This window comes from Gymnoscopelus braueri (genome assembly GCF_963280865.1).
Source record: "Gymnoscopelus braueri genome assembly, chromosome: 8".
NCBI classification, from domain to species: domain Eukaryota; kingdom Metazoa; phylum Chordata; class Actinopteri; order Myctophiformes; family Myctophidae; genus Gymnoscopelus; species Gymnoscopelus braueri.
In genome coordinates, this window is record NC_137609.1 from 14103243 (window position 1) to 14114739 (window position 11497).

General features: G+C 39.0%; 1 protein-coding gene across 2 annotated transcripts; it reads left to right on the plus strand.

Annotated features, from left to right (window-relative positions):
* The first annotated feature begins 497 nt into the window (after positions 1-497).
* tpte (transmembrane phosphatase with tensin homology) lies at positions 498-11357 on the plus strand. Of its 2 annotated transcripts, none has more exons than XM_080435613.1 (19): positions 498-852; positions 1512-1631; positions 2002-2088; positions 2219-2266; positions 2493-2642; positions 4853-4972; positions 5883-5982; positions 6182-6245; positions 6366-6430; positions 6636-6696; positions 7134-7215; positions 7589-7677; positions 7855-7916; positions 8126-8206; positions 8585-8690; positions 8981-9078; positions 9280-9375; positions 9468-9538; positions 9911-11357. In XM_080435613.1, exons 2-19 carry the CDS (start codon positions 1582-1584, stop codon positions 10014-10016), a joined length of 1536 nt encoding a protein of 511 aa, XP_080291739.1. In that variant the 5' UTR covers positions 498-852; positions 1512-1581; the 3' UTR covers positions 10017-11357. The 2 variants fall into 2 exon arrangements, with proteins under 2 accessions (XP_080291739.1, XP_080291738.1); XM_080435612.1 differs by having other exon boundaries at positions 499-888.
* The last annotated feature ends 140 nt before the right edge of the window (positions 11358-11497 follow it).

Here is an 11497-nt window from a genome sequence, read left to right on the forward strand (position 1 = left end):
CAATTTTCCATATTTCATTCTGATTGGCTAAGATTGGCTTCCAAAGTTTGCAGGATTTGTCCGTTTTGAACAAAATGCCCCAAACCATGAACGCAGCGTGTGAATTCCGTGAAATTGTGCACGCACAATCCCACTAGGCAGAAGAAGAAATGCCACCCTTTTCACATTAGCCTATTATAGCGCCACCAGGAGGCCACAATAACCTACCTGACCTGGCAGGGACCTATAGTTCTTATTCTATCTTTCATAGCAAAGGCTATTATATGTGGTGCACTGTGTAGCCTACATATGGAGGCAACCCCCATCATAAGCAGATTTAGGGAATGCAGATGTTATTGAAACCAGATGTGGTCACGAATGAGAGTAGCTTATATATAGACTGGTGGAATATTTACAATGAATTGCCAACTCCAGATGATTTTTGCCGAGACACTATCGAAACAACGCTTTCTCGTTCTGTGTGCAACTTGCTGTAAAAGTGGTGTAAAATAAAAGAAGGTCTGTGGGTGGGTGGCCGACTGAATCACTTGTGAGAGGAAAAGGCAGAGCTTTTTTTATTGAGCTTCAGGAAGTTAGAGAAACCGCTACGTTAGCAGATTGAGAAGAGAATGGATGGAAGGAGGTGGTCAACCTTTGAACCGCGTTCCTCGGTCTTCACAACAAGTCACAAGACAATTCACAAGTAGAATATAGTCTTTGATCATCAGTTCATCACGGATGTCATCAATACTGCGACGGTACGAGGCGGATCAGTGGGAATTGCAGTTGCTTTTGGAGCTTATTGTGGCTTCCATCGGGATAAACAAAACACATTTTCCACATTCAGAGCAGAAACGAGGGGAATATAATAAGGTACCTTTTCGTCCCAGATGAGCCGAAACTCGAATGGTTTGTACTGGACTGGTGAAGCTGGTCCCTTGACTTAAAGTTATTCATCTTTCATAGTTGTTTGTAGCGTCTGTGCTTTAGTTGTACTGCTTTGTTCGCCCGCTTGCAGGCGCAGACGTGCTGATCGTAAACACTGTCATACATATATCGATCATTAATTAAGGACACCTGCAATGTACCCTTGATGAACTCATGCAATCGTGTGTGTGTGCGTGTGTGCGCGCGCGCGCGGCCCACTATGCCTACTACAAAAATTGTCCCCTTAAGTATATTAAAAGCAGACGTGTGTGTGTGTGTGTGTGTGTGTGTGTGTGTGTGTGTGTTCTAGTAATATTTGCACTTTACATTAGGCTACATGTAGACTATATTTAATCTGTTTTGATATTTGTTTAATCTATTTTATTAAAATGTAGCATAGCTGCAATCTGTAGGATGCTTGCACTATAAACTATTTCAACTTTTTTTAAAATAATAAATGTGTGTGTGTGTGTGTGTGTGTGTGTGTGTGTGTGTGTGTGTGTGTGTGTCAGTCAGAGATATCTCCATGTGTCCTGATGAAGTCAGAGCAATCACTTGTTCTCCTGACCATAATGTCAACAGTCTATTAATAAACCTTTTCACAGGTTGTTATTATTCAATCCGGGAGAAAAGCATTTGAGACCACAGTGAGGAGTGGAGCAAGACACAGACATCATGTCCTCTGTCCATTTCAGTCCTGGCTCGGATTCCATCGATGTTAATGGGTAAGTAAAAATAACAAGTATAACCAGCATGAGGTCAACCTTTACTCTGTGTGTGGGTTTATATGTGTAATAAATTTAGAATGTGGTTTCCCAGTATCATAAAATAACTTCATCTGTCACTTTCAGAAGCATGAATGTAGTAAATAGACCATGTAGGTGTACTGTTTTGCCCCGCATTTCCTTATCCAGGTGCACATACAAAGCCACAACTATATATATAGCTAAATCCGCAAATAATGACCCAACCTCTTCTGTTGTTGTTACTGTATCTTTCTGTCTATTGGTCCATTTCTACACTCCACTTGTCTATATATGTATCTATCAATCTAGCATCTGCTCTACTTGACTTTTTAATATATTTCCACGTTAGCATACAAAAGATTGATAAGATGGAGGATGCTACAGTGGAGATTGATGATGGGAAGGATAAGAGCGTGGAACCAGACACTCTGTACCAGTAAGTTCATTCATTTTGAACCGGTGTGCTTTGCTCAATGATATTTATTCCACAGAACACCTACTCACTTTTTTGTCCCCATAATTGTTTCTGTCTGGCTCTCTCTCTGGCTCTCTCCTCCTGCCTCTAGTAACATCCAGAAGAAGATAGCACCTTTTGTTATGTCCTTTGGATTTCGGTGAGTGAGAAAAAAAAAGTGTGTGTGTGTTCATAGTAGTCTTGGGTAAATGTTGTCGACATTGCAGATGATAATTATAATGGCAATTAAATATTCAGCATGACTTAGTGTATAATGATGAGCAGGTAGTAGGCGGTTCAGCGGATAGGGTTTTCTCAAAGACACTTCACATGATGATAGTCAAAATACTGATAGGGCTGACCTGTGTGTATCTTTGTTCATGCAGTATATTTGGTTTGGTACTGATCATAGTGGACATCGTGCTGGTTATTGTAGACCTGTCAGTACCAGCCAGCAGAAGCGCATTAGAGCCTGTGTCCCTCATCATCTCATTCTTCTTCCTTATCGATGTGCTCCTACGTATCTATGTCGAAGGGTGAGTGAAACAATTTTATTTGTTTTAATTTTTAATGTGTTTTAATGTTCTGTCTATCAATGCTCCATGTTGTGTGTAAAGCACCTTGAATTGCCTTTTTGAAATGTGCTATATATATATATATATATATATATATATATATATATATATATATATATAGGGATAGAGAGAATTTGAATGGATGTAGTTGATGGGCTGTAAACATTCCCAGATGAGCCTGTGACTGTCAGCAACAAGACAGCTTCTTGTTCTTCAATGCTGATTAGCTTTTAAACAGGAAGTTATGCACAGGAAGTTGGACAGGAAATGTGTGCCATGCAATAGGGTGTTCCTCTGGGAACAAAAGTGACAATTCTTTCTTTTTTTCCCTTTTTTTCTTTCTTTTACAGAATGTTGCTTTTTTCCAAACCACAGTATATCTTTGTCTGTGTCTACCCTTTAGAGAAACTGTATTATAATGTGGTCTTTTTTTAAATGTGGTTATTATTATTATTTACGTATTCACTGAATGTCAGGTACTTTTATACATTTAGTGGTAGCATACATATTAGAACACAGAGCTGGATCTCTTTGCTTGCATCATTTTATAATTATATTTTAAGTCGCATGCATTGGAATCCCTGTTACAACAATGTGTCACTTATCTTTTATTTTATTTTAACTAAGTATGCTTGAATGGCTACAAGGTGATTTTAATTTGCACATAAAAACAGAGATACCAGAGCTACAGAGTTTCTCAACCTTAGTTCAGCATGTAAAAGTTCCACCCTGTAACAACTGCCATATGCTCCAGCTCCACCTAGGGTTATAGAGAGGCATCGATGTTGAAATGTCATCCGTTGTCAACATCTCCATGTTGTCTGACCACTTCTGTGTTTTTCCCTACATTGATGTTTTACCACTACCACTACCCCTACTGAGCACTTACAGTAGTAAAGAAGCACCATCTAGGTGCTGTTGCAGCCTGTACATTTTCAGCCTTGTCACATTACACCTGAGTTATACCTTGTCATGCGACAGTTAGTGACAGTGTTTTTTTTTTTTTTTTTTTTTTTTTTAATATTTTCGCTCCCGTTTTAGGATTATTACGGTCATTTCCGGGTAGCGCGGCCAAATTATTAGTTACGTTAATGTTTGGGCTGGGATGCTTTCCAGCAGGGGGCTCAGTGCGGCTGCAGTGTTCATGTGCAGGGCTGGACCAAAATGCCAGGGCTGAATTTTAGTCCCAGTCCGGCCCTGACTAGTTGTGAGCTTGTATAGCGTATCTGCTATTTTCTGCGTGCAACATCAGCATGTGACACAGTCCTATGATGGTGTATAAATGAAGCATTATCTTCCCCTGCTTCTGGCTACTATTTACATAATGGTATGGATATATAATAGGCAGAGCGGAGTGTAGATGGATGAAGTTAGAACGGTAGTCACATTGACATTCTTAGAATTAGCTAAATCCAGGGTTAGGGTTAGGTTAGCTATGTATAGAAGACAAACTCATTTATCAAATATTATCAGAGAGAGTAAGCATAATCCTAGAATACTTTTGATACTAAAGTGACAACCACTTCCCCACGTCCTTGCTTTTTTAACAGCAAAACGTCTAACATTAGGGCTAGCATTGGTCATAGGAAAGAGGATATGGCTCTAGACCGCTCCCCACTGAAACTGAAAACGTAATAATCTGACCAAAACCTAAAAGACATTACTGTTATCAAAAGAACAGGTTAAATTTTCAATCAATCTAAAAATGGTTACAAAGTTTCAGAACTCGTAAAAGGTTACCGTTAGATCATCATTACTCAGTAGGATGCAGAGAATTAAGCTCTCTAGTTACCAGGCCTTTTGCAATGCACTTTTTACTGGCTAACCCAAGAAATTCATTGACAGACTGACAGCTCTCTGCTTCTAGGATTTTTACGAGAACTAAGAAGAGGTAGTACTGTGTACTCACACTCCCACTTTTAGAAGTGTGAGTTATATCTTCTACAAGGCCTTCTAACTACCAAAAGTGACTCATGTAAGGAGTGGCAGGCATGTCACCTTTTTACTTTCATGCATCTAAACAGTGGAATGTGACTTGTACACATTAAAGAGGCAGACCCTGTGGTAGCTTTTAAAAAGCTTCTTAAAACCCACTTAAAAAGCACTTTGAGCTGCTTGTCTTTTGTATGAGATGTTCTATATAAATAAAGATTATTAATATTGTGTTTCAGGTTTAAAGTGTACTTCAAGTCCACGCTGAACATCATGGATGCCTGCATTGTGGTCATCACTCTGGTGGTCACTATGATCTACACCTTGTTTGACATGTCGGATGCCAGTCACATCCCCAGGTAAAGACTGTTACATTCCACTTTAGTTGACATGTCAGGTTCCAGTCACATCCCCAGGTGATATGAGTTACATCACTCTTTAGTTACTGATAATGAACTTTATTTATATAGTGCTTTTCTTATATGGACATGCAGTTCAAAGTGCTATACAGTATAGCAAAAATAATTTAAATCAGATAAAAATAAATAACAACAGCAGTAGCAGTAGCAAAGTGCTGAACAATACGGTCTGTGTAAATCGCAGTGGAGCAGCGAACAATTAAAATTAGAACAAATATGTAATTGTTCTGAATCAGGTGTCATGAGATGCTAATTAAAAGCTATGTTGAAGAGGTGGGTTTTCAACTCACACCTAAAGATCTTGACTGCAGGTACTAAAACGGTATCTGGGAGATGGCGCTACTTGGTGGTCAAAGGTCTAGGTTGGATGAGCCACATGGCTTAACTACGCCTGCCTTTGTTTGGAATAGAGCGTACACTCTATAAAGTAAAAAGAAAATCAACAAGTTGGTAAAGAATTACTAGCAATTGAAAGTGAATGGAAATAATTGAGCTTAATGTTTATAATGGGATATGAAACTTATATCTGAAATTATTATGGTACATACCTATGCTCTCACTTATTCCAAAAGGAAAATACTAATTTATTATAAATTATAAAATGCATACATTGCCTCAGAACTATCTACAGTAAATGAAGAGCTTAATGTGGCCTAATTACATCAAATTCAAATAGGGAAATTCTGGATACTATGAAAGTACATCATAGAAGATCTCATATGTGGGGGATTATCGGTATAAGCACTGATAATAAAGTTGAGTTTGAGATGGAAAATACTGTATCTCCCAATGGTAACTAAGAGTGAGTGCAAAAGACCACTCACAAAAATGTGCATTGTTCATTCCCCAGGGTGGTGAATTTCCTGCGTTTTCTGAGGATCCTCATCTTGGTGAGGCTCTTCAGACTGGCATCTCAGAAGAAAGAACTTGAGAAGGTCACCAGGAGGATGGTGAGGCCATTGCCGTGGAAACATAAGCTATTGTGAATCCACAGTAAAGTAAAAAAGAAAAGTGAATGTTTTTTTCTCCATTTGCTTCTTAACTCAATCATTTATTTGGGGACCCCTTGTTGCCCCCTCAAGGACCCATGGGAGTCCCTGGACCCCACGTTGAGAACCAATGTATTACTGAGCCTTTGTTTCCTGACAGGTGTCTGAGAATAAGCGGCGCTATCAGAAGGACGGCTTTGATTTGGACCTTACCTACGTCACAGGTCATATAATACACGCATAATTTTGGAAGTCAAAACAAAACAAAAACTATACATACCATGTGAGAATTTACGACAAGAAAATATTGATGATAAATACCACTGTCTTTGTTTTCTCTCCAGACCGTGTCATCGCTATGTCTTTCCCGTCTTCGGGAAGGACCGCATTCTACAGGAATCCCATCGCGGTAAGAGGTTACCATCATTCAGATGCTTGCCCTTTTAATAGTAGTTTAGATTAGTTAAGAACCGAAAAGTATTCTATAGCTGTACTTGCTGTCAATAACTCTGGATGAATGTTAGATTTTAGGACATTGTCACACGTACATACCAACATACGGATACAATGACATCAGCATAGGGGTTTTGAGAATCTGTCCTTTCTCCCACTAGGAGGTGGCCAGGTTCCTAGACACTAAACACCAGGACCACTATAAAGTTTACAACCTCTGCAGTAAGTTTGCACTCTCCTCAAACCCTGAAGAGTTTCCTGAATGCTTTATGTGCTACAGTATACATTATGTATAGTATTTATGTGATCTATGTGTCTGTTTTATGCCTTTTGGCATGTTTACATCATAAAATAGTGATGTTGTGTATTGTACCTGGCTGCTAAATGTTGAGCATTTTATCATTAAAGGGATTGGGTGTCTTGGGCCCTTTACTTATAAGATTGTAGAAAATGTAATATTTTGTGTATTTATTTTTAAAAGTGTATAACATTAAACATTTCCCCCTGAAATTTACACATACACGGTAAAATCCTTAGTGTTAATTTATCAATTTATAACTCTGAGAGTGTACAAATGTACTGTCAGAGTAAAATTTACACAGGACTTTACAGTGCAGTGTGTTTGTATAATTTACTATAATTATTATTTTCTTTCCCAGGTGAGAAAGGCTACGATCCCAAGTTCTTCCACTACAGGGTGGAGAGAGTGTTCATTGATGACCACAACGTACCCTCCCTGGAGTGAGTAGCACTCTGTGATGTGTCACTCCGAGTCATATGACACCATTTCAAAGTCTGGTTTGAAATCGTAATGCATCTCGTGACTGGAGACCTGGGCTTGGATTTACACCCCCAAGTCTTTCCTCACTTGCCTCGCCCGCACTGTCCCTCTGTGCTCTCAATGAAAGAACTGAAAATCAACTCGGGAGAGATGTTACACTCACACCCACATGCTATGTATGAGCATACTGTAGGGCTAAACATTGACCTTGTGCTGTGCACACTATCTTAATAATAACAACTTTAGCATATCTTTCAATTCTAGTTCTGGATTTTGACTGTAATCTTCTTTCTGTGTGCGTGTGTGTGATTTGTGTGTGACAACCTGTCTCAGGGACCTGCTGAAATACGCAGCAAACGTGAGGGAATGGATGTCTGCCGATCCAAAGAATATCATTGCCATTCACTGCAAAGGAGGAAAAGGTAAAAGATCAAAGCATCTCGTAAAAGTTCATCATCCAGTGGTTTGAACCCTCATCACCAGAGACGGGAGTACTTTGAAATTAAGTGAAATGTTCCTGTTGTGCATTTCAGTCTCAGTCTGCCCTCTAGTGGCTAAATCCCTAATTGATAACGCTGCTGCTCTCTCACCTCTTACAGGACGCACAGGGACAATGATCTGCACATGGCTTATTGATAGTGATCAGTCTGAGAGTGCAAAGGTAGGACCCTCATGTTTAAAAAAATATATATAGATATACACCCACACACACACACAGTATATATATTAAATGTATGCTCCATTAAGGAATCAGGCCTTTTTGACACATTTTAAGTGTTAACGTATACAGTACAGTATGTCCATCCCTAATGGACAATGGAATGGTTCAAATTATTCGCTTTAATGTTCAACTCTGTCTTTGTCCCCCAGGAAAGTCTTGATTATTTTGGAGAGAGGAGAACGGATAAGAGTCAGAGCTCAAAGTTTCAGGGAGTGGAGACCCCCTCTCAGGTACGGACGAGGAGAACTTTACTGTTGACATTTCATTTTCTCTATTGATGGTGAAATGAAACATTCTTTTACAGATAATTTGATGCATGTCTCTGAAACAGTCTGGATAGTGTACCTATTGACGGTAGATGGTAATGTTGATTATTGAAACATTGTTCTTGTTATTCTCGACAAAAAAAAACATTTTAATGACTGAAATACAAGTCAAATCAAACATTTAAGTCCCATCATACAAATTTCTATAGAATGCAGATTTAAATATAGCAGGCAGGAGTTTGTCTAAGTGCAACTTGCTGCTGTCAGAGCAAGCTATTAAATGCCTAACCCACCACAAGATGGGGATGTAATGTTGGTGTGTGTGTGTGATTCTAACCATAGAGCAGGTACGTTGGCTACTATGAGATCATGAAGACAAAGTTCAACAGGCAGGTGCCTCCACCTCAGAACCTTAAGGTCAAGAGCATCCGCATCCACTCCATAGCAGGTACTGTAATAACAAGACTAAGAGCCCTGCTAGCTACAATAATAATAATAATAATAATAATAATAATAGTAGTAGTATTCCATTTTATTTGTAAAGCACTTTACATTCGTCACAAATCTCAAAATGCGACATGATTTTTTTTAAACATAAATGTGTGCGTCAAGCTTCATGCAATGGTCCATTGCATGAAACATTTTTGTATGTTTTGAGAGGTACATGTGAAATGCACTTTTTACACTTTATATAATATTTAATATTTCTGTTTGTTTGCTTTTTTTGTTGTTGCTCAGGTGTGGGCAGAGGTAACGGCAGTGATCTGAAGGTGAAGATAATAGTAAGGAAAGAGCTGGTGTTTGAGGGTGTGTGTGCCAAGCAGGACAACTGCACAGTAGGTCACACACACACACACACATACACGCACACGCACGCGCACACGCACACGCACGCGCACACACACGCGCACTCACACACGCGCACTCACACACTCACACTCACACTCACACTCACACTCACACTCTCACTCTCACTCTCACACACGCATAACCCTCAGGTGTGAATTTATTGATTGTTTTTTGTGTTTGTTTTCCAGGTGTTTCCTGATGTGGGCAGCAACGCTGTGGTGATCAGCCTTCAGAACGGGCCAGTTGTACAAGGAGACGTGAAAGTCATGTTTGAGTCAAGTGCAGTGAGTCCTGTCATTTACTTTACAGTATAGAAAAGTATGTTCACCTTTACAGAAGACTGTTGCTCTAATGTATATCTTTTAATCACCCCCAGGGTATACCAAAAGGTTATGAAGACTGTCCGTTCTTCTTCTGGTTCAACACGTCCTTCATAGAAGACAACAAGTATGCTCATGCACAAACGGCTGTTTAGCTTTAAAGGGCGACTTCGGTGATTTGAACCTGAATCACAGAATATGACATAAGACAAAACACTTCCTGGCATTTATGATTTACATAATCTGGTGGAGTTTTCCAACCAGCTGCGTTTTCCTCCAGCCTACATACTGGAGGAAAACTACATTCGACATACATAACGCCATCTTCACTGGCAGAGCTTTTCAATAGAACCACAAGATTCAGGTTGAAAATTCATCAAACTCGAGCTTTAAAGTTCAGCCTGATGTCATTTCCGTTGCAGATAGAGCGAAGCTTTCACACTTTATTGATGATCATAGACATAAACACTGCTTATTGTTCTTCCTCTGTTCTCTACAGGCTGTTCCTCTCCAGAGAAGAACTGGACAACCCCCACAAAGCCAAGACCTGGGACCTTTACAAGGAGGACTTTGGTGTCACAATGTTCTTCTCAGAACCTGAATAAACAATTGAGATGGTCAATCAAGAGGCGTATCTTCACAAGTTCCCATGCCTTCACTCACTTCTTGGTTTCACGATAATGGATGACAGGGGATTGGTATTTTAAGAAAAACTCAAGAAATTAATCAAAGCAGTCCAAAATTAATTAAAATTGTATTAGGTCTGATGTCAAGGTGCAAAAAGAAACAGACTCATTCTCAGCTGTTTTCATGTGTTACAGACATCTTTGAAGTGTGCTTTTTTAATTTACGGACATAATTGGTGACTACCTAGTACTATTGTATGTACTAGGTAGGATATTCTGAAAACATCTGAATAGGAATCAGAATCTCCTCAACCGTGGTGAAAGCATAATAATGAACATAGGGGCTGTTTTCAGATTCATGCTGCTATTGACAAAATACCTGTCTGCAGCCCTCATTCATTCAACTGCTCTGAAGCAACCACTACCAGGAGAAATATTATGAATTAGGGGTACTGTTTGACTAAAAATATTACTGTATCATTGTATTGAGAATTAGTGGAAAGTAAAAGATTGTTTTAGAAAAGATTCAAGGAATAGCTGAGGTTTTTGCCTGGACAGTAACAGTGAAGCCAGCCCTAAAAATTCAAATGTCAGTTGAAGTTACATCGTTGTTGGACTGATGTGTTGGGAGTTTCTCCATTTGCCATTACTCATTCAAAAATGATTCAGTGCGAACAGTGGCTTCAGTCTTCAATTACGTCCTCAGAAGTCACTTCCTGTGTTGCTTCAAATTATAAGCTTTCATACACAGTCCAGCCATATACTAGATTTTGATTTAGTCGTACTCGTTATACATCATTGCTGTCAGGCAGAAACCTTATCTCCATATTCTAACTTTGTATTTGTTTTGTAAATTAATGCCCTACTTGATCAAACAAGCTTGACTATTTTTGAATTTGAATCCGGAAAAGTAGCAGTTTTGGTCATGAGGTTTCCACCCAACAGAGACTGTGTTTAATATCATGCATCCTCAGGTTCAAATAGTTTTATTTTTATTTTTTATCTCCACTACTGACCATGTTTCCACTAGCATTCCTAAAAAAATCTGGTGGACATTATTCAGTAACTATAATGGCAATTTAAAAATGGTCAGTTTAAACCTTGGGATTTGTGTTACCAAACCCAAATATACTCAATATCCTACTCTTCTGACTCATTAGGGGTACTTGCTAAACCCATGTGATCTACATCAAATATGTGCCTTGAAAATGTACCACTCCATTTTGAAACAAAAATTACTTACACTCCGAATCATGCATTGCATCAAGGATGCACTCTTGCACTGTGTTGTACATTTTAAAATGTAGTGTTTCGTACATGGTCTGTTTCTGTAGAAGAGGGGGACAACTTGGAGAAAGCCACGTCAACACTAATGACCAGTCTGTGTGAAAATACGTACTCATTAGACTTTAGAATTAGGTTCTACATGTGTTGTATAACTGATTACTATGAAAGGAAAA

Coding starts and splice junctions, on each gene's coding strand:
- tpte (XM_080435613.1), top strand. CDS start 1,582: ATGTCCTCTGTCCATTTCAGTCCTGGCTCGGATTCCATCGATGTTAAT. Junction 7,216..7,588: donor CACAACGTACCCTCCCTGGA/GTGAGTAGCACT, acceptor AACCTGTCTCAG/GGACCTGCTGAAATACGCAG. Junction 8,207..8,584: donor GAGTGGAGACCCCCTCTCAG/GTACGGACGAGG, acceptor TTCTAACCATAG/AGCAGGTACGTTGGCTACTA.